Genomic DNA, 27,280 nt, shown 5'->3' with positions numbered 1-27,280 from the left:
GAAAAAAGTCCGGAAAAGGGAGGAAAGATCTTTTCTCGCTGCCTCAATGTTGAGGGGGCGCCGCCCCCTCGGCTCTAAAGTTGGGGGGGGGGGCAAGCGCCCCCGCTGCCCCCCCCCTGTTCCCGGGTCTATCTATGTCAGCCATAACGAGCTGTTGCGATGTGTGGTGATCTACCGATAAACCTAGAAGAGCAAGCTGTTCCCTGATGACGTCACTGACCCCCCAGTGACGTCATAGCTCGAGTCTCCCGTTCAAAGTTGGTATATAAGGAGCGATCTTCAGCGCCGCTGTCCAGTGTGTATTCTGACGCTGCGCTGCCTTGGATAGACGTCCAGAGAAGATAGTTAAGGCGACTTTAGTTTACCGATATAGTTGGTATTAGCAAATTGACACCGGCGGGTGGTGTCATTAGGAAGTGTCCCCGTACAGTCAGGGGCGGCGCCACGGGTTTTCGATAGGGGGGGACGGGGACCGAAAATCGAAAATCCCAAAAGTAGATACTGATCGTGTATGCAAAAAAAAAAAACGAGGCACGTAACGCCGCGAAACTTGGCAAGGCCCAAAACACATCGAATGGTGCATCCCGTTTCCAAACTTATCCTAGGACACCTAAGATCGATCACCTTTTCAATCATCCTTGCCTCTAAATCAAAATTTGCAGTCTTGCCAACTCAAAGCTGGTTTCCTACAAGCTGCGAATTGCTTAGGTATGAGTAGCAGTGCCAGCTGTTCTTACGTTTCGTACTTTCAAATTTTCGATCTTACGTCTGGTCAGCTTCAGGGCTTCACCATCATATAGTCATGTCTTCTGCTCTGACAAGTGCGCCAAAACTGCAATATAATTTCAGAATCATGACATCACCACCTGATCCATATGCAACGGGCAGGGTGCAGCTAATGGCTAGCCGTCAGTGGTCATGTCATCGGTGGTCACTCAAAAGGCCATGCTAGGTCATGGAAGGTCACCAGCCGTTATTTGATCACACTTTCTGATGGATTTTACTTGCCAAGAGCTTCGCGGGAAAAACAAGCGCATGCACCGTTGAAAAAAAATTGAGTGAAAGGGTCTCAGGTCCGGCGACCTCTGCAGGTGAAATGCCCCAGGGTAGGATTCCGGTGCTTGTTGATTAACTTCGTCAAAAATGGCAGTAGAGCTGTGCTGTCGGCACCATTGTGTTCGTCATGATCGAGCTGGCACGACCTGCATCGTTCTCATATTCACCCTCCAATCGTAACAACTACAGCAGGGATTGGCAAATGGCGGGGCAACCCCTTTGGGAGGTAATGAAGGTCTCTGGAAACGTCATCCCACATCTCTTTAGCATTAGTGGCTCTCCTTATGGAACAGGTTTCTTGACTGGTCTGCTTCACCCCAGAATTCAAAGACTAGTCAAGGTAAAACCGAGCGCACCACAGTGAGCACAATTTGATAAGCTGGTGTATCTCAATTTTCATGTAGAACCTTTCACGTATCACGGACCTAAAACCCTTTCGTGCACTCATGCAAAAGCAACTGCCATGTTTCAACAGCTGGTAATGGCATTTTCACAGCCGCTGACGTAAGAAGGGGAGGGATGGGGGCTCGATTAGACCCCCAGCCGTTCGACCGCCGACCGAACTTAGTTTTGCAGAAAAAAAAAACGAGTGCTATCGAACCCCTTGACGAGAGGGAGCCGATGCTATATCCAATTATAAGGTCTTGGGCTACTGCGTGCTTTTTTGGTCCTGCCTGTGATCTATCCGAACACTTCTCCCCACAAGTGCTGGGGTTAAATGGCATAGATTTCAAATGGTTCCTGTGGTAGAACTGCCATGCTTGAATTTGACTAATTAGGAATGGAAAATTTTCATATAGTAACGGAAATCTATGGAATTTCAGTGAACTTGGTTTTATCGGCAATGGGGTCTGGCAGTGGGGTGGGGAGGTAATAAGTAATAACCCTGCCTGGCGCCCCAAAAAGGGGGCACGATCCCCGAGGCCCTGCCGATCACCTTATAACTACAGGCATCACAGCTCCACACCTTTTGCAGATGGCCAGGACCCCCTGCGATGCATCCCAACAGCAATCTCTATTCAGAACCTGCCTTGATTAACCAACGATGCATTAAATGCGACGGAGAGCTCTATAATGCATTAATATCAACTATTGAACGGGCCTCGCCGATAGGGGGGTACTGTACCCCCCTAACTTTCGATAGCGGGGGACCTGTCCCCCCCGTCCCCCCCGGTGGCGCCGCCCATGCGTACAGTGTCACCATGAGGAAAATTACCGTCATCTCAGTGATGCTAATGTTTACGACAGTGGCCAAAGGTAATGACCATTGACCATACAAAGAGTATTCGTTTAATAGGTAAAGGATAATATGTAAGATATACCCAAGATACCTATGTGTCTGAATATCCAACTGTTTTTATGCATCGTCTTTTGTTTTGAATGATGCATCAATGAATGTAAACTGAAATTTTTAATTGCATGGATGAAGATGGAAAGTAGGTAGGTATATGACCTCTCCTCGTCATATAAAATATGTTTGATTGTAAAATATCAACATTTCAGCTAATGTGCCTGTATCAGATCAATCTTCTGCTGCAATGTCTCCCATGTTATTTCGTCAGTCTACACTCCGATTAACCCGGCAGTTGCTGGGGTATTTCGTCACCCACCATTTGCTGGGGGGGGGGGGGGGCGTTAAACGCCCCCAGCCGATAACTCGACAACCAATAGGCGCAGCGAAACGCACGAGGCGGCAAACGAAAGAACGCGACGAGGCGCTTCAGATGAGTACTTTAAAGTTGAATTTTGAGGTCACAGGTCGGGTCAAGGTCAGGTCAAACACCTGAAATCGGGCATTCAGTAGCATGGACTTCAGGACTTCGCAATGGGCGCCTCTCGTCACAAACTCTGTCAAAACGGTGCACTATCCATCATATAAGGCCTACAAGAGTGTCAGCTCCATGTAGGGGTCAGTCAAGCATAGTTCAGGGTCAAGGTCAGGTTAACCGGGTAGGCACATATCCCCGAAAATCAAAACTGATATTCGCAGCTTGTGACACATGTTTTATGGGTAATTTGGGGCATAGAACACGATGGTGGCATTCATTTTATCATATGTGTACGTGTTTGGCTCAAAAAGTTTAATTTAAGAAATGCATGTGTCATGGTCGTGAAGTAGTCACGAGAAATTGCCAAGATTCAGTTCAAGATTTTGGAAAATGCGGAGCGATAATCAATAATCGAAGATAGTCATTTGATTGTTCATGGTATTGGCAGTCTAATGGCGTTTACGGCATGTCTGTATGTTTATTCTGTGATTTTATATGGTTTTTTGAACATATGCCGTTTTTGGTCGAAAACTCAGAAATCATGACGTCACTAAAACGTCGATATCTCATAAATTGTCCGACCTATTTTTTTTTAACTGTCACAATAAACTTCAATCAATTCCCTACAGGTACCCAACATGCTATGGCCCGGCGAAAAAAGTGGGGGCGTTTAACGCCCCCCCCCCCCCACAGCAACTAGCGGGTTAAATGACAATGCATCTTTTCAGCAATTTATGAAAAAAAAACTCGTCATATTTTCATCCAAACTGGTGTCAAATCTTCACATTTCATTTTACCCGGATCGGTCTAGCCCTCGCCCGCACATGCCATTTTCCCATCCTAGAACGCACATGGGGGGGGGGGTGGTTGCCACCCCCCCCGCGCCATTTCGTTCCTGTTGGAGATAGAGCTTAGCAGTAAAGACCAAAAAGATTCTTTGGGAAGAGACGAATCCAATGATACCCAGTTTTACCTTCTCAGGTCAGTCATTGACCTTCCAGGTCAGGTCAAACTAAAAAATGTTGCTGTTTTTGGTCACCGTTGGATATCAAGTGCGCTGGTTATCATATACCGATGACGATGCCGTTTTCTGGTGCCAAGCCAGATAGAACCTCTTTGTCACACTATCCGACCAGGTTTTTGCTGCTGAGGTCATTTCAGGTCAAGTTAGGTCAAGGTAAATTATATGTGTTTGGATGTCTGAGTGTGTCTGTGTGTATACTGATGTGTGCGTGTACCGATTGTTTATGTGTCCATATTACATGAAATCATGATCTGAGAAGCTTTTACCAAAAATGCAGTAAAAAAAAAACTTCACAAAAAGTAAATTCCGCTTGCATAAAACGCAATTATCTTAGATAACCTAGGTTGACCTTGACCTTGACCTTGACATCTGTACATCGTCGAACAACATGTTCCATGATAGGTGGGAGGTAAGACTGGCAAAAAAAGGCCGAAATCAAGATGTCAAATGCTCACAAGGCCCATAGCCAACGCAAGATGTTGAGAATTGGCCATTTGGGTCATGACATGACCTGAAAAACAAGGTCATATCTCCGAAACCAAAAGCCACAGAAACTTGAAATTTTCAGTGAACATCAAGAAAGGATAGAGGAGCAGCTATACGAAAAATCAGCCTTCTACCTCTAAAAATGTTGAGTGCAGAGCAGAAAGACTGCCTGGGGGGGGGGGGGTGGCAACCACCCTCCCCCATGTGCGGGCGAGGGCTAGGATAGTCATGTCAATTACGGAAAATCGGAATACCGATACCAAACCAAATACCAACCATAACCGTGGAGAAATACCGAAACCAAACCGACTTGGGAAAATGAGGAAAATACCAACTATTTACCGATTTCTTACCCTCTTAAACATTAGCGAGGGCTCATGATACCAACAAAATATCAAACATATTAGGATTGAAATACCAAATACCAAGTTGGTATCGGTTTGGTATCGGTATACCAAAAAGTTGGTATCCGATTGACATCTCTAGTCTAGGAAGCACGTTTTCACGTTTTTGCCCCTGTTTCAGGTCAATCTCTGGACATATGTTCGGAGGATGCCGAGGAAGTGGTACGTATTGCATTGCAGGTGACTTTAGACACGTTTTATCATATAGGTGGATGTAGAGACTAGAGAGGCATCAGCTCAAGCTACGGGAGTGTCTATAGCCCAACACATTTTTAAAATAAAAACAAGATTTGCAAATTCTAGTTGTTTATTACACGCTGCAGCCAGGATGCTTGAAAGCGGTGTTATGTTTTCCTTTGCGATGAAAGTAGCATTTTCCCTTAGTTAGGAACACTGTTTATCCGGGAATAATATTCCTCAAATAGCCATGGATTACCCAGTAGGTATGCCAAATAAAGGATCGTTCGTTTACAGCTGCTTTCCCAAATATCAACATTGACCATACCGTGCCACCTTTCTTATGCCCGGTATTTTGATATTCCGTAGCTTATGTACTGTATGTATTTTTATGTCCTATATTTCTATGCCCTGCACTTTATGTCCTGTACTGAACCCGCGCCCCGTTGGCCGCTAGGGGTCCTGGATTTTCATGCCCTGCTAGGGGGTGTTCGAACACCCCTTCAAGCTCGACTCCGGTGCCAGAAAGCGATGCGCGGAAAGCGATGCGCGGAAAGCGGCGTTCGAAAGAGCGTAAAAAATACGTAAATGACGAAATCACTTCCGTAATTTTTGGTCAGGTCAAGGTCACCAGACGTCATTGAAGGAAAAATTTCGCCTATTTTCAGTTCAAATGTCGCCAATTTTCTAGAAGCCGACGCACAGTTCGGGAGCCAATAGAGCTACAGCGCACTATGGCTCAGATCGGTTTCAAAATGCCCATTTAATCGAAAAGTCGATTTTTACGAAACGCTTCCTACGTTTGTTGATATTAGCATAAAATTGATCGGTGCATTCAATGGCGCCCGTTTTATGGCAATCAGATTACATTTTAATTGTCAAAAATGGCTCAGAAGTACACTTAATTCTCGGCCCCAACTCTGTGCCGAATATTGATGTGAAACGTGGCTAACCGTTATCGTCTCACCCAGTGGTGCAGCCAGGGGGGGGTGTCAGAGGGTCAGCTGACCCCCCCCGAAATTTCTGTCAGGGGCCCGCTCGAGAAAGAGAGGGGGGGAGAGAGAGAGAGAGAGAGAGAGAGAGAGAGAGAGAGAGAGAGAGAGAGAGAGAGAGAGAGAGAGAGAGAGAGAGAGAGAGAGAGAGAGAGAGAGAGAGAGAGAGAGAGAGAGAGAGAGAGAGAGAGAGAGAGAGAGAGAGAGAGAGAGAGAGAGAGAGAGAGAGAGAGAGAGAGAGAGAGCGGAGAGAGGTCCTAATCTAATCGGACGGGCCCGCTTCGAAAAGTACCTACTGGGACACCACGGGTGAGGAGTCGGCCTGGGGCCCCAGGTGGAGAGGGTCCGAGCCCCCGGGAGTACGGGCCACGGGCCACGGGTGGACGGGGCCCGGACCCCCGGGTGGATGGGGCCCGGGCCCCCGGGAGGACGGGTACCGAGCCCCGGGTGGACGGGGCCCGGACTGCGGGTGGATGGGGCCAGGGCCCCCGGGTGAATGGGGCCCGCTAGGGTGACCCGCTTGCCCCGCAACGCGAATAAGGGGTATTTTCGATTGGTGGGCGTTTGGTTGGTCTTGTGTCCGTGGGTTATGTATCCATTTCGGTCGATTGCCTTTTGACGACTAAGCATTTTGGTTTAGGAAAAAATATCCATCGCATCGAGGTGCTCGTGTGTGATAACCATGCGTTCTACTATAGAACATGCCAAGTGTATTTTATAACATAGGTTGACTTAGGTTTTAAGAAATCGAGAGCCATCGATGAATTACTATGTAGAGGTTTGAAACATTTATATTTTTAAGAATATTGTTGCTCGTCATGCAAAAGCGATGATTGGAACTTGGACAAAATTGAATGCTCTTTTGTATGTCATTTCCAATCGTCAAACGTACCAGGTTATGCAGCAAAACCTGTGTAATTAAGTCATGAACAAACACCATTTTCTCCAGCGATTTGTTCCACCTTATTTTTGATAAATTAGCTTTTCACAATTTCTCCATGAGAGGCGGTACATTTCTCTTGCCAACAGGCGTTGTTTGAACCGGCTCCGTCTGACAGTCACCCGAAAATAGTCGGGTGGTCCAAAATAGTCCAAAATCTGTCCGAAACGTCAATTTTCAAGCATAAGTGCCCTCACGGGTGCACGTGGCGCGTGCCATCCCCGCACCGCACACCATTCGATAGCCCGTTCGATTCTCATACACGATACTGTGTTGAGTGTTCCCCGTGCCGATCGGACCCACGGTTACTGAGATACTGAACGGGGACCGGACCCGTGTCGGGCAAATTTAGCCATAGGCGTAGGAACAGGGGGGGGGGGGGGGCCGGGGGGGCATGGCCCCCCACTTTCGGAGGTGGGGGGGCAGCAATGTTAACTGCCCCCCCACTTTTTGCTGACTTAAGTGTCTGTCTGTACCTACCACCCGGTACCCTAAACACCAGAACTTTCTATTCAGAACAACTATTCAGCTTGCCCTTTGGTGAAGATTCCCTTTTGTTTCTACAGCGCTATTGACCGCATGTTCCTTCGCTCAATGAAGAAAGCCATATCAAATACAAGACTGTGAGTCCTGGTGCCGCAGCATTTTGTTGATTACGATGCGCGGAACAGCGAGCACTGAAAAGGTATAAGACAATACTAGCACGGTGCAGGAGAATGCGTATACAAACGATCAACGCTTGACCAGATCTGCTTTCACGAGGCTCAAGAATCCCACGCCAGCTATTAACAGCTCCCAAACCAGTCTTTGATGGTCCTACACTGATCTCGGAGGGCCCTTCAGTGGCGGTCAGGCGCCCACATTGACCACTGAGAACCCACATTGACCTCTGAGGGTCCTCCACTGGCATTTGAGGGCCCCTAAACCGGCCTCAAGGGCCCAGCCGGCGTCTGAGGGGCTCACACCGGCCTCTGGTGGCCTCATTTCTGTCTCTGGGGTCCCAAGACTAACCTTTAGGTGCCTCTGAGGGCCCCGCACTGAATTCTGGAGACCCGATGCCGGCCTCTAAGGGTCCGCATCGGCCTCTGAGGGTCCATCTTGGCCTTAGGGGTCCAACGCCGGCCCATGCCGGTCTGTTACGGCCCCACACTGACCTCTAAGGACCCATGCTGGCCTGTAAGGACCCACATTAGCCTCTTAGGGCCTTGCACTGGATTCTGAAGACTGATGCTGGCCTCAGAGGCCCATCTTGGTTTTTGAGGGCCTTCTGGCCTCTGGAGTCCAACGCCGGCCCATGCCGGCATTTTAGGGTCCCACACTGACCTCTGAGGGCCCATGCTGGCCTGTAAGAACCCGCATTAGCCTCTGATGGCCCAAGTCGGCATCTATAGGTCTCAAACTGCTCTTTGCAGGCCCTGTACTGGTCTCTGAGGGCCTTAACCCTCGCCCCGTTGGGGGGCCATTTTGGCCCCCCCTGTGGTTTTTCCTGAATAGCAAGAAAACGGCGGCGCGCAGCGCCGCCAAATTTTCAGTACCTTTCCGGGCATCAATTTGACACCTTCACACCAAATTTCAAGTCTTAGGTCACCTTAGGTCAGGAGTTATTGAGGTCAAACTGAGGTCATGTTCGAGCAAAAATGAGCAAAAAACATGCAATCTTGAAACGCTCACCAAATCTACAGTTATCAAGCAATTTCAAAGTTCTTTATATGGTCTAATAGACAAAAAGCGGCGCTACAAAACTGCTATCTCGGATTTTCAAAATTTTGGGTTTTTGACCAAAAAAAAATTCAAAAAATTGATTTTTTTAAGAAAAACTAAAAAAATCCAAAATTTTTCCGAATTTCGAAAAAACCGGAACATATGTGATAGTCCCTGCGCTTTTCTATATACATACCAAATTTCAGATCGATATCTCGTTTTTTGGCCAAGTTATAGCGAAAAAACTGTTCAAAAATGATGACGTCAAATTTTTGAACTCAATTTTTAGCGATTCTAGACCTCGTACGGCAAAACAAAGACCATCATTGAACTCCCCGTGACGAGCTGCATCGATTCGATACCCATTTTATGCAAAAATATCAACTTTGAAATTTGACCTTATTTGACCTGACCTTGACCTGACCTTGACCAAAACGTGACCTAAGCTGGCCCCAAAGGCTGCCTGACCCACATAATCGCATTTGTCATGTAAAATGGACCATAAAACATGTATCACACGGCACTTTCATATTGTGACCCCCCAGTGACCTGACCTCAGTGACCTGACCTGGTATCAGTGACCTCAACTAGCAAAATATGTGTTTGAAGAACATTGCCCCATCGATGATTTTCAATGAAATGCATTTTACTCGATTTTACAACGCATTTCTTGAAATGCCTGTAAACGGTGAAAATTGGACCTTTGACCTGACCTGTGACGTCATCGGTTTGACCTAGGTCAATAAAATTGGGTCACAAGGTAGTTCCCTGATAGGGCTATCCAACACCGTTTGCCGCTTGTCGCTACGTTGCGTGGTTCTCGAGATCTTAGGGGGGGGGCCAAAATGGCCCCCCCAACGGGGCGCGTTGCTCGGCAGAGCCCAACGGGGCGCGGGTTCCTTCGCCGGCCGAGGGGGTGCCGCCCCTCATAGTTTTTTTTAGCGATAGCTCCGAACACGCCGGCGATAGAGAGCTAAAGCTTGGCATACATGACCTTTGAATCAAGCCGGATCTTTTGACACCAACCGCATTTTCGGGTCAGATCAGGTCACTGACCTATGAGGTCATAAGTGAACCTCTGCACGGTCTTCAGATGTCTCGCAACGTCCTCACTGTCACTGAGGCTACAAACAGTTTTTGCCAATAACTCCCGATTGGATAGGGTCTCTGAGGGCCTTAAAGGGACCCTCCCACCTTCAAAAAAGTTTATGAATTGGCATGGAAGTGATGTCGCTCGGTTCAGAAAGAGCGAAAACGAATATCTTTACCAAATTCTACCGAAAAATATTCAGCGGTTTTCAAGATATTAGACTTTTACTTTTGTTTACTTTTTGGGATCTCCGCTGTTCCTAGCGACTTTATTTGGAAGCAATAGTTTGGCAGCTGATAGTGCGGCACTTGTTGCGCGCAAAGCAGCATATACCACCGCGTGCTACAAAACGTTTTAGTCAAACATTTAAAACTCGTTAGATATCTGCGCTGACGTCACAGGGGTATTCCTATGCATTAGCCCCTCTGAATCAAAATGCTGCAATTTTGAAATTCAATATTTCCGATTTAAGGCATTTCTCGATGTTGTGAGTGCCGAAACCGGTAATTGTGAGCCAGGGACCCCATTTTGGCTATCTCAACTCAAATCTAATGTTAAGGTGGGAGGGTCCCTTTAACCCTCGCCGGCCGAGAGGGCGCCGCCCCTCCATAGTTTTTTTTTTTTAAACGATAGCTCCGAACACGCCGGCGATAGAGAGCTAAAGCTTGGCATACCTGACCTTTGAATCAAGCCAGATCTTTTGACACCAACCGCATTTTCGGGTCAGATCAGGTCACTGACCTATGAGGTCATAAGTGAACCTCTGCACGGTCTTCAGATGTCTCGCAACGTCTTTTCACTGTCACTGAGGCTACAAACAGTTTTTGCCAATAACTCCCGATTGGAAAGAGATAGAACGCTGGGGGGCTTAATTGTGTTTGTCTTGTCGAGACTCATCGATGATATGCAGCATGACCTATTTGGGTCACCACGTGACCTTGACCTGAGGTCAAAATTTGGCCTTGACCTTTCTAGGTAAAAACAAATAATGTTTCGAAGCGGCTGAAGTAGAGAAACTTCATCTTCACTGCCAATTCTTCATCTTTGCTGGTTCAAAAGCTATTCGTGAAAAAAGCTTTATCCAAAAACTTCTATTTTCACAATATTTGACCTATGGAGGATTAACCGCTAGCCTGAGGTCAATTTTAATGACGATCTTATCAAAAGAAGAGTTCAAAAGCTATCGATTGCTTTTCCATGCGTTTTTCTAGCTATCATAGTTCCTGAGATAACTGCATGTTTTCTAAAAAAAAATATATACTGACATTTGGCAAATTTTGACCTTTGCCAGTGACCCCAATATTGCTCTAAGATGAAAAATGACTGAGATACTTCCAAACGTACGCATTGAGAGCTATCGACTGCTTTTTACCGCGTCTTTCTAGCCCTCTTGAGTTAGAGGTGGGTGGTAATTCATATGCCCCCCCCCCCCCCCACTAGGGCGAAGTTGGCTGAGACCACCACTGTGGCGCGGGTTAACCCGCGCCCTGATTGGGGGGGGCATTTTAGCCCCCCTGTGATTTTTCTTGAATAGCGAAAAAAACGGCGGCGCGCAGTGCCACCAAATTTTGGGTACCTTACCGGGCATCAATTTGACACCTTCACACAAAATGTCAAGTCACAGGTCACTTCGGGTCAGGAGTTATTGAGGTCAAACTGAGGTCATGTTCGAGTAAAAATGAGCAAAAAAACATGGCATCTTAAAACGCTCACCTATTCTACAATTAACAAGACAAGCAATGTCACCGCAACGGTGGGGAATTGATAACACTACATATTGGAAATTGGCGTGGATATATATTGCGGTACAACGTTGGTAGTCAGTGTAGACGAAGTATCGCTCAGACGCCTTCAACTTGACATGTAGGTTTCTGAGAAACAAAGAAAATCCTAATTAAATAACGCCAATCACATCAATAGGGCAAGAAAACTCAAATTCACACGACTCATAGCATTTTAACAACTCAAACTCCTTACCAAAGTAAGCCCGACCGTCACAGAAAAGGCTCAGACAAAGACCATGCCGGTATTTTTCCAACCACACCCTTCTGCCTTCGAACGATCAGCTGGTTGCATGAAAATCCAGCTGATAGCATGACACTTTCAGTTTCGGTCTCAGTCGTCGGCGCCACCAGACAGAGCACCCACGCCATCTAGCGTCATACGGCGGCACTCTCCCGCAGTCGCACTCGGGTTGGTACGCAGGTGGCGCCACACGATCAACGTGCCACCGAGAATATCCGCTTCGCTCGTCACATCCTCCACCCCCCAAACGCTGACATGAGACACTGAGACGAGCCCCACGGACTATTCTAGCACTGTCATCACATATGCGTCCGAAATACCCCTGTCAGCGCTGGGTAGTGCAGCCTTGCCAGCTATGTTAACGCGCACGGGCACCGCTGTTTCGCACTGAGCACAATTCGACCACGCTGACAGCCGATAGCAGGAACTGAGGCCAGCTAGACCCATCCGGCACTAGCTCATACCGGACGTCCCTGAGCTCCGTCCCAGAGCATAGCTCCACAGTCTGTTCCACCGGACGGTGTCGCCCGCCCCGACCGCGCGCGCCGCCCGCTCCAACTACGCTGTCCAACTGGCCACCGCTCTGCGCCAGCGAGTCGGGAGTTCATCCAGCCCCAGTACGGCAGTCCGGAGACGAGCGTCATGCGACGCGCGACCGTCCTCACGCGCTCCACCGAGCAACGCGACAGCCACGCCGCCGCTGCCCCGCCGGCGGCGCCGGAGCGCCACGGTCCGCCCGAATCCAAGTAGCAGACGCTGCAGTCGGAGCTCCACGGTCCGCCGGAGGACACCAGTCAGTCACCACCAACGAAGCCGCCGAACATCTTCGTCGACCCCCGCCAGATCCGGTAGTGTAGCCGCAGCCCGTCGCCGGTCAATAGGAACGGTCCACGACTCTGTAAGGAACACAGGATCCTAAATAGGACAGATCTAAGGAAGCGGATGCAGTACATAATCACTAGCGCAGGATAGTCAATGACACAGGACATTCAAAGACACAGGATAAAGCCAATGACACTGCACACATTACACCGCCCTCGACTCGTCTGCTTGCATCAGACACAGCTCTCCAAGAAGCAGATCCTGTTGGAGGGTCGTAGGTAGATTCCTCCCGTGGCAGTGCGAACTTTCACTGCTCGAATGGTTCCGTCTGCACCCGGCATAACTTCTGTCACTCTTGCTAGCGGCCAGTAGCCGCGCGGAGAGTTTTGCTCCACCATCAATACCACGTCTCCAACTTTCAAATCACGTGTCTTCTGCATCCACTTCTTCCGTTCGATGAGAAGAGGCAGGTATTCTTTGCGCCACCGCTGCCACAGCTGGTTAGACAGAGCTTGAGACTGTCGCCATTTTCCGCGTCCACACGTGTCGCTGTCTGAAAACTTTCCAGGCGGCAGGGCAGCTTGAGGATAGCCCAAAATGAAATGGTTCGGGGTTAGTGGTTCAGCATCGTCGATAGCAGAGCTAACGTACGTCAGGGGCCGACTGTTCAATAGAAACTCGACTTCCAGTAGGACGGTGTGCAGTACATCCTCGGCTACGCACTGATTCCCTAGCACCACGCGCAGCGACCGTTTAACGGAAGCTACCAAGCGCTCCCACACACCGCCCATGTGGCTGGCCGTGGGTGGGTTGAAGCGCCACTCAATGCGCCTCTGAGTCAGCTCATCCACGATCTGTGACTGATTCCAATGTTCCAGACAAGCTTCCAGCTCCTTCTCGCCAGCGACCAGGTTCGTCCCGTTATCGGACAGGATCAGTCTTGGTCGTCCTCGGCGGGCGATGAATCTTCTGAGCGCCATCAGAAAGTCATCTGTGTCCAGTGACGCAGCGAGTTCTAGGTGTAGCGCTCTGGTCGCAAGACAAGTGACGAGAAGCACGTATCGCTTCTCGCTTTTCCGGAACTTCTTGACCGTCAGTGGTCCCAAATAGTCGATACCGACGCAAGCGAATGGTCTGGAAGTATCGAATCTGCTTTCGGGAAGATCCGCCATGATCGGAGCTCTAGGTTGAGCTCTCCTGTTCCTGCAGAAGGCACAGCGGTAGATGTTCTTCCTCACCGCCGATCTCGCTTTGGCGATCCAGTAGCTGAGACGTATCTCACTGAGAGTCTGCTCTATTCCTGAATGTAGGACACGTCGGTGGGCATCAGAGATGATCAAGCGTATGATATCATTCTCACCGACTAGGATGGGATGTCGGGACGACTCAGGAAGAGGCGCATGGAGAAGGCGTCCTCTAGCACGCATCAGTCCCCGCTTATCGACGAACGGAGACAGGTGTTGTAGGGAGCTGCCGGCAGGCAGACGGCCTCCGCTGACGATCAGCTTCTTCTCCTCGTTGTACACAACGTCTTGAGACTCCTTCAAGATGAACTCTTCTGCAGCTTCGATCTCGGGAGCAGTGAGAGGACCTCCCGCTCGCTGACCGCTGTCCTTCCGGCCCCTCGCATTCCTGCTGAAGCGGATGATCCAAGCGACCACACGCTTATACTTCGACCAGGATGAGAAGCGGGAAGGGTCTAGAAGGTGTTGTTCGGCGATACTGGCTGTGAAGACCGCCTTCTGTGTCGCTTTGACTTCTGGTCCGCTTGCCTCTAGTGTTGACTTCACTTCTTCAGCTGGCCATTCCACCTGATCTCGCGTCAGGAACGCTGGTCCTTTCCACCACAGGTCACATTTCTCGAGCTCTGGTCCTGACGCGCCGCGTGAGCACACGTCCGCTGGGTTCAGGTCGCTGGGAACGTGGTGCCACTGACCTATCTCGGAAGACTCCTGTATCTCCGAGATCCTGTTGGAGACAAAGGTGTGAAAACGCCTACTTTCATTTTGCAGAAAACTCAGCACCACAGTGCTGTCAGTCCATAGAAAGGTCTCGTCGAGATGACAGGACAGCTCCTTCTTTACAAAGTTCGCCAGTCTCACTCCAAGTACGGCTGCCTGCAGTTCCAGCCTGACTATAGTCAACTGCTTCAGAGGAGCAAGCCGGGTCCGCGACATCACAAACGCTGTGAAGTGCTCACCTCTCGTGCAAGACATCCTGAGATATGCTACCGCGCCAAAGGCCAGCTCGGACGCGTCGCAGAAGATATGTAGTTCTCGATGCACGACTTCCGTGTCCTGCGGAAACTCGACTTTGTAGCACCGGGGAATCTCGATGTCTCCCAGGAGAGGCATTTCCTGGAGCCAGCCTTGCCAGGCTGTGAGCATGTCTCCACTCAGTTGCTGGTCCCAGTCGTGCTTCCGCATCCAGAGCTGCTGAACGAGCACCTTCGCCTTCAAGACAAAGGGAGAAACCACCCCCAGGGGGTCAAAGATCATTGAAAGCTTCCTCAGGACCCCGCGCTTGGTGTTCTGCACCTCAGTCTTCGTCACTTGAACTCCCAAGACGTCACAAGCTGGTTTCCAAACACACCCCAGGGCACGCTGAGTATCACTTGGTCCGAGGCATGTTTGGTCTTGTCTTGCAGCGCTCCTCTCATCTCTGGGGATCTCGCTCAAAACCTCCATATTGCTGCTGTTCCACTTCACCAGGCGGAAGCCGCCCTTGGCGACGAGTTCAGTTACCTGCTTCTGCATGAGCTTGGCAACTTCAACGTCTTTCACTGACACCAGCAAATCATCCATGTAGAAGTTCTTCTTCACGACCTCTGCTGCGGCTCGTGACTCGATCGTGTCTTCTTGGTGGTCTTCAGCTGTCTTCTGGAGAGCATGGTTGGCCAGAGCGGGACTGCATTTAGCTCCGAAAATCACCACAAGCATCTGGTAAACCTCGGGGGGTCTCCTCTGGTCCACGTTCCGCCACAAAAAACTCAGCGCCGGCTGGTCTTCTGGTCGCACTCGCACCTGATGGAACATAAGCTCCACGTCAGCGACCAGCGCCACTCTCTCCTCCCTGAACCGAAGCAGGACACCCACCAGATTTTGAAGCAGATCTGGCCCTGTCATGAGAGCATCGTTCAGAGAAGTGCCTCCATACTGAGCGGCCGCATCAAAAACCACGCGGATCTTCGACTTATTTGGACTCACCACTGCATGGTGAGGTAGCAACCATCTCTTTGGCGTTGGCTGAGCCACCTCTGCCGACGATAACTTCCGCGCGTGACCTTTGGTGACGTAGCTCATTAGTGCTTGGTCATAGGCTTCAGCCTTGTCAGGGTTTCTCAACAGGTTCTTTTCCAACGACAGCAGACGTCTCTCTGCCATGACTCTGTTGTCTGGCATCTTGGGTTCCGGGTCTTTCCACAGCAACTCCACTTCATAATGACCATCTGGAGTCTTTTTGGTCCTCTTCAACATCTCCAGGGCACGGGCGTCCTCCTGGGATCTGGATGGCTGCCCCTCATACCTGCACCCAAATGATTCCGTTTCCCACCAGTCCTGTAACTTGGTGCACAACAAACTCTCCTCAGTCATGGGACGGACAAACATCACACTCCTCAGGCTGTCCACCTCTGCTTCAGCCACTGAGCCAGTGAGAGTCCATCCGAATGTCGTTCGGATAGCTACTGGGTCTCCAGGATTCCCAGTCCTGATCTCCAGCTGCAGCACAGCCTCGATCACATTCGCTCCGAGCAGTAGCTCAACTTTCCTCCCCGTGCAGTCATGGAGTGGTAGGCCCTGAAGATGTCTCCAGTTAGCTTCCTGCCGTACCTGTGGAATAGTGACATTGATATCCTTGACTGAGAACGCCTCGGGGACCAAGACTCTTGTGCAGCTGCCGCTTGTTGCGCACAGCTCTAACTGGGTCTTCTTCGACTTCTGCAGAGGTCCGGACCCTTCAACGTTCTGCAGTCTGAGGCTCTGCTCCACTCCCTGTAGTCCAAGATCCTCCAAGACACGTTCACACACCAGAGTGGTCTGGGAACCAGGATCCAGCAGAGCGCATACCTCCATGGACCCGTGAGGACCCAGGATGGTGACGGGCACCACCTGCAGAAGCGTTTTCCTTCCTGTACCGACAGCTGACGCAGCGACTACTCGACCAGCATCTGGCTGTGCGGCCACTGTCGTTGACACTGGAGCCCTGATACCAACCCTCTGACTCCCATGCAGCAGCTGATGATGGCGGAGCCGACATCCATCTGTTCCGCACGGCTTCGCTTGGCGGCAGTTCCTCACCCTGTGACCTCTCCTCAAACAGAAGAAGCAGGAACCCGATTTGCTGATTAGCTGGGCCCTCTCGTTGACATGCAGGCGGCGGAAGTCCATGCAGTCCACCAGGTCATGAGGCTGCGAACAGCAGGCACAGGTACGGTGCTGGCTGATGCTGATGCTGGCTGATGCTGGCTGAGATTGGGTGGTAGCATGATGCTGGCTGGTCCCTGTGGCCAGAGTAGCTCTCTGTATGGTGGTAGATCCTCTGTGCGTTGTCTTCTCTTGCCTCTTCTTGGAAGAAGGCGGTTCCACTGCGGCATAGTTGAGTGCAATCCTAACTTGTCTTTGCATCCACACATCAAAGTCAACAAGTGTTGGTTTGGTTTCCAGATCCAGAATGTGTTCTCCCCACATACGCTTCATCTCTTGCGGTAATTTCTGTACGACTCTGCGCAAGTTCTCAAAGCTGTTGAGATCCCCTTCATAGCCTAGAGCCTGAAACATTGTGACCGCGCAGTGAACAGAGGAATGTAAGCGTTCCAGCCCGACTGGATCCAGGTAGGTTGGTGCCGGACAGGAAAATATATCCTGTAGGTGAGCATGCACAACATCCTCCTTCCTTCCAAATCTGTCCTCAAGAGCCTTTAGTGCTTCATCATACAGCTGACCATCATACAGCATCCCACTGATTGTGTCCTGTGCTCTACCAACAACTGATGCCTGCAAGTGCACCATCTTCTCGGTTGAAGTTAGTGAAGGCTGATTGTGCACTAAAGTCCTGAAGAGAGCCCACCATCTTGACCATTCAGATGGCTCGCCACCAAACTTTGGAAGAGTGATGCGTGGCAGACTGTGACTGAAAAGAGATGCTGAGGGAGACGAGTCTTGGGCAACTCTGTCAACAGGTGCAGTTTCAAGACTGACACGAGGGATGTCCGCTGGTCTTGAAGTATCATGCTGAAACTGGTGAGCATTTTCACAGGCAAATTCTCCACCAAAATCACTCCTCCTGTCCCAGTTCAGCTCATCAGCTTTAGCCAACTTTGCCCTGAGTTCTGCAGCAGCTTCTGCATCCTGAGCCTCTTGGAGTTTTTGACGTCTTGCCAACTCCTGCAACTCCTTTTCCTGCTCCAGACGGTGCTGCAGTTGAGACTTCTCCAACTGTTTCACCTTCAGTTCAATTTCTGCTGATCTGGATGCATCTGAGCCTCCCGAGGCCTGAGATCCTTGTACAGACACCACTGATGGGGGCTCACTCTTTCTTGACTTCAAGTACTCTTCAATTCGTTTGACAGCCTCTTCATACTGGCTCTCTGCACTGACAAAGTATTGCTCAGCTTCCTCCTTTTCTTCCTCAGTTGGAAGGAGGGCGGCATATTCATCATTCACTTCCTGTAACTTGCCAAGTGCATTTCCCAACTCAGTAAGTATGGATGCCAGGCGAGTACGGCTACCCCTACTATCAATCAGCACAAAAGCCTGCCTGCGGAATCTCGTCAGCGTACCAAGTTGCCGAGCCCGCCTCTGCTTAGCCTCATGAACAGACATGACTCTGTCACACTGCTCAAACCAGGAAGAGCTTAACAATTAGAAGCAGTGGTGTCTACACAATCTTCAGACAGGTTTCCTCCTCGAGACGCAACTTCAACCGACAATTATTCATGGGCAAGTGTCAGGTCAGAGGCTCAGACAAATGGACATAGGTCACGGCACAGACGAATGCCAGCAGCATTCATCACAATAAAGGCACAGGTCAAACAGTAGTACAGGTCAGAAGCAGGGTGAAGTTCAAGGGCACAGGTTAAAATTCAACAGAGGTCATGGTCAAGGGCACAGGTGAGGCACAGGTTAAGGCAAATTCAATCATGGGTACTTTGAAACTGTCACCGCAACGGTGGGGAATTGATAACACTACATATTGGAAATTGGCGTGGATATATATTGCGGTACAACGTTGGTAGTCAGTGTAGACGAAGTATCGCTCAGACGCCTTCAACTTGACATGTAGGTTTCTGAGAAACAAAGAAAATCCTAATTAAATAACGCCAATCACATCAATAGGGCAAGAAAACTCAAATTCACACGACTCATAGCATTTTAACAACTCAAACTCCTTACCAAAGTAAGCCCGACCGTCACAGAAAAGGCTCAGACAAAGACCATGCCGGTATTTTTCCAACCACACCCTTCTGCCTTCGAACGATCAGCTGGTTGCATGAAAATCCAGCTGATAGCATGACACTTTCAGTTTCGGTCTCAGTCGTCGGCGCCACCAGACAGAGCACCCACGCCATCTAGCGTCATACGGCGGCACTCTCCCGCAGTCGCACTCGGGTTGGTACGCAGGTGGCGCCACACGATCAACGTGCCACCGAGAATATCCGCTTCGCTCGTCACAAGCAATTTTAAAGTTCTTTATGTGGTTATGTAGGGAAAAGACGGCGCTACAAAACTGGTATCTCGGATTTTCGCAACTTTGGGATTTTAGCCCCCCGAAATAAAAAATGATTTTTTTTTTAGAAAAACTAAAAAAAATCCATTTTTTCGAATTTCAAAAAACCCGAAATGTATGTGATAGTCCCTGCGCTTTTCGATACACATACCAAATTTTAGATCGATACCTCTTTTTTTGGCCACGTTATAGCTAAAAAACTTAAAAATTGATGACGTCAAATTTTTGAACTTAATTTTTAGCAATTCTAGACCACGTAGCGCAAGAGACCACCATTGAACTCCCCGTGACGAGCTGCATCGAATCGATACCCATTTTAAGCAAAAATACTAACTTTGAAATTTGACCTAATTTGACCTGACCTTGACCTGACCTTGACCTGACCTTCACCAAAACATAATTCCAATTGACCCCAAGGGCTGCCTGTCCCACATAATCGCATTTGGCATATAAAATGGACCATAAAACATGCATCACATGATATTTTTAATTTGTGACCCTCAGTCAGGGGCGTCTCCGACGGGGGGGGGGGGGGTCGCGGGGGTCGCGGGGGTCGCGACCCCCCACTCGTCAGAACAGGGGGGGTGAGTATGCTTTTTAGTATGCTCCCAAATGCATGGAGTCATCGACATCATCTACAGGGTGATTTTTTACAGGGCAAAAAGTTTTTAAGCCTAGAGATACCAAAACGTATAACAAACGCCAAAAAAGTATATCCATGTGAAAGGAAATTGTTTGTCATTTTGTTTTCAGGACCTTTTAAAGACTTCTTGGGACTCATTCTGTTGTGAAGTTTCGTGAAAATGGCGCAAAACAAAATGTTTTCCCCAAAATCGCCAATTACTCCAGGCTTGCGTGCATTAAAACTGTGCTCACTTCGAGCACGTTCTGTAAGCCTAAACGGAGCTCAAACTCAAAGTTGGTGTGTGCAAATGAAATGTCAGAATGTGTTTTTTTACAAAGATATACATTTGCTGTCAGTTGATCTGTTTTCTGGTACCGCCATTGCTCTTTACTTTTTGCCCTGTATAAAAAATCACTCTGTATGTTCAAAACGAACATCGAACTCGTACTCGGACCCCGATAACAGCTACGGCTCAAAAAGTTCTATCAGGCCAGATGTTTCTGCTTTTGGGCGTTGACCTAAATTGACCCGGCCAAGACCAGGTCAGGTCAGGTCATTGACCTTTGATGACCTCGGTTCACTTTTTCGAGTTTTACATGTTTCTAGGCGTTTTTGGAGCTGAATGCGAATAAAGCAACCATATGAACGAACATTTACGAAGTAGTTTTGGTGCCTTCGTAACATGTTACGAAGCTGTCAGAGCCGGTTGACACCTACTACGAATACCCGGCAGGACCCCTACTGATTGACCTGACCTGACCTGACCCGACCTGGCCTAAATGCATGAAGACATCATCTGTGATCAAAACTAGCATGATATTCGTGATCAGCACCCCGAAAAACCCCATAGTAGCCACATTTTACGACGTTCTGACAGGTCCCGATTTTCCCGACTTTTGGGTCATTGACCTGCCCTGCAAGGTCAACCGATGACCTAGGACCTTAAAATTGGGTATCATCGGCTTCCTCTTGTCAAGGGCAACACGCTCGTTTTTTCCGCGAAGCTCTAGCTCGATCAGGGGCGAAACGGCAAGGGGGGGTCCAATGGACCCCCCCCCCTTATACGTTCGCGGCTGGAAAAACACCAATACGGGCGAGGGTTAAAATTGGGCATCATCAGCTTTCTCTCATCACGGGCAGCATCCTCGCTTTTCCGCGAAGCTCTACCTCGATCAGGGGCCGAAAGCATACCTTAGCGTTACGTTGGTAAACGTTTTACCTTAGCGACCCGTAAAACACGAATAAGAGCTACAGCGACACAGAAAGCGTATACGATAGCTTTTATTAAAGCTCTTTCGCCAACCTTGCCTCAGATATGACTTTGGATCTATGGCTTGTGTACCACAGAGGCCAAACAGCTAAACGGACGGATTTTCCCGAAACTTTTGTTCTGTAACAGCCTAGGATTCAGTGAATGTGTATGATATTCATGTTATCACCATCGTGTTTGTTTCGTCGAAACACGTCGCATGGCTTACAATTTGAACTAAAAAACTTAACTAGAAAACTTAGCATCAGGTAAAGGTCATGTCCTGACCGGAAAACAACCTGCTGCATATAGATCGATATGTGTTGCTGAGCTGAACACACTTCAGGTGCTGTCATCGCTCTACAGCGTCTTCCTCAAAAGTTGTCGTTTAAAATGTGTTAGAGACCTTTGATGACCTAATGACTGACCATTCAAGTCACCACTGGTCATTAGCTGCACCTTGTCTCTAAAATGAGCAGTGCACAAAAGTATCTAGCGTTTTTAGCATATTCGTTCAAAGCAGAGGGCATTCGTACTTTTTCCCATATCTTATCATGATTGGTGAGGTCACATATTTGACCTGACTTCTCTTCTCAGATGTAAAATCCCAGATTCATGAACTGTTGGCACTTATAATCTCATTCATTACACCAAACTTCAGACTTATAGGAGATAATCTATAGGAATGACAAAATTGCAGTTTTTAGAGGCATTAAAACTAAACTTGACATGACATTGTGACCTGACCTCAGGTGACCTATGCTTGATTTTTATGCACGATGCAAAAGTGGTGTACAATAAGATATACCGCTCCTTTCGTGGCGCTGCGCGCCGAGGTTTTTCTCAACACACGAAAAAAACCGGGAGTGTGGCTAAAAACACACCTAGGTACCCATCAAGATGAAGGCCGGAAACCCGACCCCCCACTCAAAAATCCGTGGCGACGCCCCTGCCTTCAGTGACCTGACCTGGTATCAGTGACCTGAAATAGCAAAATATGTATTTGACGAACATTTCCCCATCGATGATCTTCAATGAAATGCATTTTACTCCGCATTTCTTGAAATGCCTGTAAACGGTGAAATTTTCGACCTTTGACCTGACCTGTGACGTCATCGGTTTGACCGAGATCAATGAAATTGGCTCACAAGGTAGTTCCCCGTTGGGGCTATCCAACGCCGTTTGCCGCTTGTCGTTATGTTGCGTGGTTCTCGAGATCTTAGGGGGGGGGAACAAAATGCCCCCCCCCCCATCAGACCGCGTTGCTCGGCAGACCCCATCAGGGCGCGGGTTAACCCGCGCCGTGCTGGTGGCCTGAACTTTCCGCCGAGTGCTGGGGGGGGGGGGGGCGTTTTCACGCCCCCCCGTCTAACTCGGCTCCTGGGCCACGTAGCGACACGCGGTAAGCGGCAATCGAAAGAGCGTCAAAAATAAGGACGAAAACACTTCGGTCATTTTTTGGGTCAGGTCAAAGGTCAGGTCACCAGAGGTCACCAAAGGTAAAATGTTGACTATTTCAACATTTTGAAAACTGCCAACGGCTATCTCGGGAACCGATAGAGCTACAGCGCCGCGGAAAAGCGCATTCGATAGCCCTTTTACAGACCTTTCTGAGTAATGTTCTCAGATTTGACCTCAGGTCAACGGTTTAGCCTCCAGAGGGCAAAAACTCCAAAAATAGCCGTTTTTACGAAAAACGTTTTTTCGTCAATAACTTTTGACTCATAAGCGCCATGACATTACTTTTGCCAGCATCGTGTTCCTCTCGTCGAGACGCGTCGAATGAACTATTCGTTGACCTTGAAAGGTCATTTTGAAAATTTGACCTCAGGTCAAGGTCATGACCTGACCGAAAAGGGTCATGTTGCATATCAGTCGATCCGTATCGTCGAGCTGAACACATCTGACGTGTTTTCACCGCTCTAGCACGTCTCTATCAAAAGTTATAGCCAAAAAACTGCTGGCGACCGTTCATGACCTGAGATGACCTCAGGGGCACACAGAGGGGTCACAGGTGCATTTTTCCTATTCAGTGTGTCATGTTTACCTATGAACCGATGTTTGAGAGCGTTTTGAATGATATTCGTCCAAAAGAGGCGCATTTCAATTTTCTCCCATTGACTTATAATGGAGAGGTCGCAAAATTGACCTGACCTTAGGTCACAGATATCAAAAATCCGAGATATACATTTTATACATACTGTTACTCATATCAATCGCTGAAAGTTTCAAAGTGATCGTTCAGTCGTTGTAGCTATAGCGAGCCTTTGAACTTTTTCTGAGGTAAGGTCACTTGACGTGACCTGGTGACCTGACCTTGAACGGCCTAGGTCTGAAATTTTCACAACATGTGCGGAAATGATGTAGGAACACGTGTACCAAAAACGGCGGCGCTGCGCGCCGCCGTTTTTTAGATATTCGCGAAAAACCTGAGGGGGGGGGGGGGCGTAAAAACGCCCCCCCCAGCACGGCGCGGGTTAACCCGCGCCCCACTGGGGGGGGCTATTTATAGCCCCCCCTCCCGTTTTACTGCAATAACTTCCAAACCGCTCGACGTATCGACGCCAAACTTTTAGTACCTTCGGCTGCATCAATTTGACACCTTGTGTCAAAATTTTAACTTCGTAGCTACCATAGGTCGGCCGGAAATGACGTCAGAGTGACGTCATGTTCGGCCGATTTCGACGCAAAACATTGAACCACGGCAATCGCTTCCAAGAGCTCAGTTTTTAAGCTAGATCCAATTTCTTTGCATGAGAGGACTCAGAATAGACTGCGCTATCAAACTGCTATCTCGGATTTTCGAAATTTTGAAAATTTCGAAAAATTGATATAATAAAATCCAAAATTTATATTTTTACATTTTTTCAAAAAGTTTTTTACTTTTCGAAAAAACCGGAATATATGTGATAGAACGCATTATTATGACTAACTCTAGCAAGTTTTAGCTAAATATCTTAACAAATGGCCAAGTTTTACGCATTATTGCAAAAAATTCACAATTATTAATTTTTCAAATCAATTTTTCAGCACGTATTTGACATCGTACGCCAATATAAATAGCACCATCGTGTTTCTGAGCTCAAACTGCATCCAATAGACACCTTTTTTGTTGAAAAATTTTAACTTCAAAATTTGACCTTTTTTGAACTGAAAGTGACCTGACCTAAGCTAAATTCGACTCAAAATGACCTCGAATAACACAGACGACATCACATTCGAAATCTCTGGCCTAAATGGACCATAAAACATGTGTCACGTGACCGACGCATGATATAATATTTTCGTGACCTGTGATGACCTGACCTTGACCTGAAAATCAAAGTACAAGTTTGGTACCCTCGGGGTATCTAAAGCATCTGTTCACGAGTGTGTGATCCAAAAATGAGCCTGATCTGACTCGTAAGACGGCGGCCAGAGCCCAAAACGTGAACAAGCAAAATGCTAATAATTTTTACTTTGACGTGACCTGTGACGTCATCGGTGACCTCGAGGTCAATGAAATTAGGTTTCGCTCGACAATTTTTCCGGGGCTATCAGACGCCGTTTGAATTTTGACGATCGGCCCAGTAGTTTCGGAGTTAGGAGGGGGGGCTATGAATAGCCCCCCCCCCCCAGTAGGGCGTGTTATACGCAGACCCCAGTGGGGCGCGGGTTAACGGAAATTTCTGAGTATGAGCGGCCCGGCCGGGCGGACGCTTTTGCGAGGCTTAGGTATATTTCAGCAACCACTTGACCGATTTTCGCGGTAGTTTTTGTGGTAGACCGATTTTTGCGGTAGTTTTTCTAGGATAGCTTCATTCCTTTTACCAAGTATTGAACTATTCCCGATGCACGTGGGTGACCCCTTATGCACGTGCCACGTGCATAGGTATAGTGCACGTGCATAGTGCACGTGATGCTGCACGTGCGCATATGCAGGGGTCGTTTCCAGATCTCGAGAACGGCTGGACCGATGGCGCTCAAATTTGGTAGGTATATACACGGTTAGGGACCAGTTAGAAGGGTGTCGTGCACAAGTCAGTAAGGACCAATTCTCACGTGCGCACGTGCAGGGTGCCACTTCCAAATCTCGAGAACGGCTGGGCCGATTGTGCTCAAATTTGGCACATCGCTAGAGACCGGTTAGTAGGGTGCCGTGCACAAGTCAGTTGGAGGTACCCCCTCGAAATTTCGCACGTGCAAGACCCACCCTCTCGCTCGCTCCGTTAGTCGCCCCCAAAAGGCGTTTGACTGGTTCGTATTCACCTATATATGAGTATTGCTAATTCATTTGCTTTTTCACTTGTTCTAGGAAGTGAGCTGCCCGGATCTCTACTCCGAGTGTGACGGCGCCTGCTACCAAGATACCTTCACGACTGGGGACGATTTCACTACACAATGCACGGGAGACGGCCAGTTTCTACCTATTCCCACCACAGAAGAACAGCTGCAGTGCCTACTGGATGTCGCAGTCGACCAGACCCGTGTGGCCACCGGATTTGAGAACAGAGGGGACAGGTTCGAGGCCGAAGATCCGGATGGGACTACTATAACAGCTCCGCAGGAACTAGAAGGCACCGCAGGACCCGATCCTAACACCAGCCCTTGTGTGGCACTGTTTAGAAACCAGGGGAAACTGGAAACGTTTGGTTGTTTTGATTCACCCTTGGCGTTTGTGTGTCAGATTGCGGCAGAGGAGTAGAGCAATAACATCTACATATGTACACAGGTTGTGTCGCAGGCGCATTTGGAAATTTCAATAACAACGACTTTGGTAGTGCAGACTACTGCAGTAGTTGAAACTAGAGTGACCCGCGTGCTCCGCAACGCGAAAAGGTGTATTTTCGATCGGTGAGTGTTTGTCTGTCCTTGTGTCGGTTGGGTTGTCTATCTATCCATTTCGGTCGATAGCTTTTTGACGGCTATACATTTTGTTTTGGAAATAAATATACATTATACATCGCATCGAAGTGCCCTTGTCTGATAAGCATATACCATGATATTATCCCGCGCACCGACGGGGGGGGCGGATATCCGCCCCCCCTGAGGTTTTTCGCGAATAGCAGGAAAACCGCGGCGCGTAGCGCCGCGAAATTTGGTATGACTATAACCTCATCAATTTTACACATGGTGTGCAAGTTTGAACCTCCTACCTTTTAAGGTCAGGTCACCAGGTCACTTTGAATGACCCAACCTCAAGTCACTTTTTTGCAACTTTGTCACCGTGCCAGAGCTACAGTAGATGTCGGAGGCCTTTGAAAGTCGCAGGATATTATTAGGTCATTAGTAGCTACAATTTGTTTATCTCGGAATTTTGATATCGGTGACCTAAGGTCAGGTCAATTTCGCGACCTCCCCATTATAAGTCAATGGGGGAAAAATCAACTCCCTGTTTTTACCACTAAAACGGGTCGGAATGGCCCCATATACCATACATGACTTCATATACGATCAACCTTCACTACCTTGAGGTCTGTTTTGCTGTTGGGCAGCTGTGAGGTCATGTGACGTCATCAAAGGTCACCAAAGGTTTTTGGCCAATAACTCCGTACAGGAACAAGATACAGACGCGTGGATGGTCTCATTGTGTTCAGCTCGTCAAGACGCATCGAATGATATACATGATGACCTCGAGGTCACGTGACCTGAGGTCAACCTTTGACCTTGACCTTTCGAGGTCAACATATATATCATTCGATGCGGATTGACGAGAGGATCACGATGATGCCCTTAGTTTGTTCCTAGCTTGACTAATTCGAAAGTTATTCGAGAAAAACTCTCTCCATATCTAGCGCCGCCATTTTGACTTTTTGGACCCCTGTGACGTCATCTTTGACCTGACCTGAAAATGACCTTTGCAAAAATTGTAGATCTTGGCCGTGCGTATCCGATGCCGTTTACCGCTTGTCGCTATCTTGCTTCGTTCTCGAGATCTCAGGGGGGGGGGGGGCGGTCATCCGCCCCCCCCCCCGTCGGTACGAAGTTGGCGCAGACCCCCGTCGGTGCGCGGGTTATAGGAAATTAAACGTTGCGTTTTCAGATTGGTAATATTACTAAGTGCTCGAGCGAGGAACATATTGAATATAATTAGATAAATAAAAGAAGTTGACCTTTTCCTCGACATCAAAAATGTAAAAAGCCGAATAATATATTAAAAAAAACGGTTTATTTAATATAAACCGTTTTTTTTATAATTTTTAAAATATATTATT

The 27,280-nt window shown here is 48.5% G+C and overlaps 1 protein-coding gene and 1 long non-coding RNA gene across 2 annotated transcripts; one reads left to right on the top strand and one right to left on the bottom strand.

Annotated features, from left to right (window-relative positions):
* The first annotated feature begins 290 nt into the window (after positions 1-290).
* LOC122368774 lies at positions 291-26,033 on the top strand. The gene is made up of 4 exons (XM_043343016.1): positions 291-423; positions 2,245-2,313; positions 4,861-4,901; positions 25,381-26,033. Exons 2-4 carry the CDS (start codon positions 2,259-2,261, stop codon positions 25,768-25,770), a joined length of 486 nt encoding a protein of 161 aa, XP_043198951.1. The 5' UTR covers positions 291-423; positions 2,245-2,258; the 3' UTR covers positions 25,771-26,033.
* LOC122368775 lies at positions 11,417-18,879 on the bottom strand. Its single transcript, XR_006254296.1, has 2 exons — positions 18,711-18,879; positions 11,417-12,560 (listed from the first exon to the last, which is right to left on the bottom strand). It is a non-coding gene; the product is annotated as an uncharacterized LOC122368775 (long non-coding RNA).
* Positions 26,034-27,280: the final 1,247 nt, after the last annotated feature.

This window comes from Amphibalanus amphitrite, unplaced genomic scaffold (assembly GCF_019059575.1).
Source record: "Amphibalanus amphitrite isolate SeventyFive unplaced genomic scaffold, NRLGWU_Aamphi_draft 000974F_arrow, whole genome shotgun sequence".
NCBI classification, from domain to species: Eukaryota; Metazoa; Arthropoda; class Thecostraca; order Balanomorpha; family Balanidae; genus Amphibalanus; species Amphibalanus amphitrite.
The sequence above is the reverse complement of the archived record's forward strand: the minus strand, read 5'-3'. Positions and strand labels throughout refer to the sequence as shown.

What these genes read in the sequence shown, in the direction of transcription:
- LOC122368774 (XM_043343016.1), top strand. Translation starts at nt 2,259, where the DNA reads ATGAGGAAAATTACCGTCATCTCAGTGATGCTAATGTTTACGACAGTG. An exon ending in GTTTACGACAGTGGCCAAAG is followed by an intron (nt 2,314 to 4,860) that starts GTAATGACCATT and finishes CCCCTGTTTCAG; the next exon opens with GTCAATCTCTGGACATATGT. An exon ending in CGGAGGATGCCGAGGAAGTG is followed by an intron (nt 4,902 to 25,380) that starts GTACGTATTGCA and finishes CACTTGTTCTAG; the next exon opens with GAAGTGAGCTGCCCGGATCT.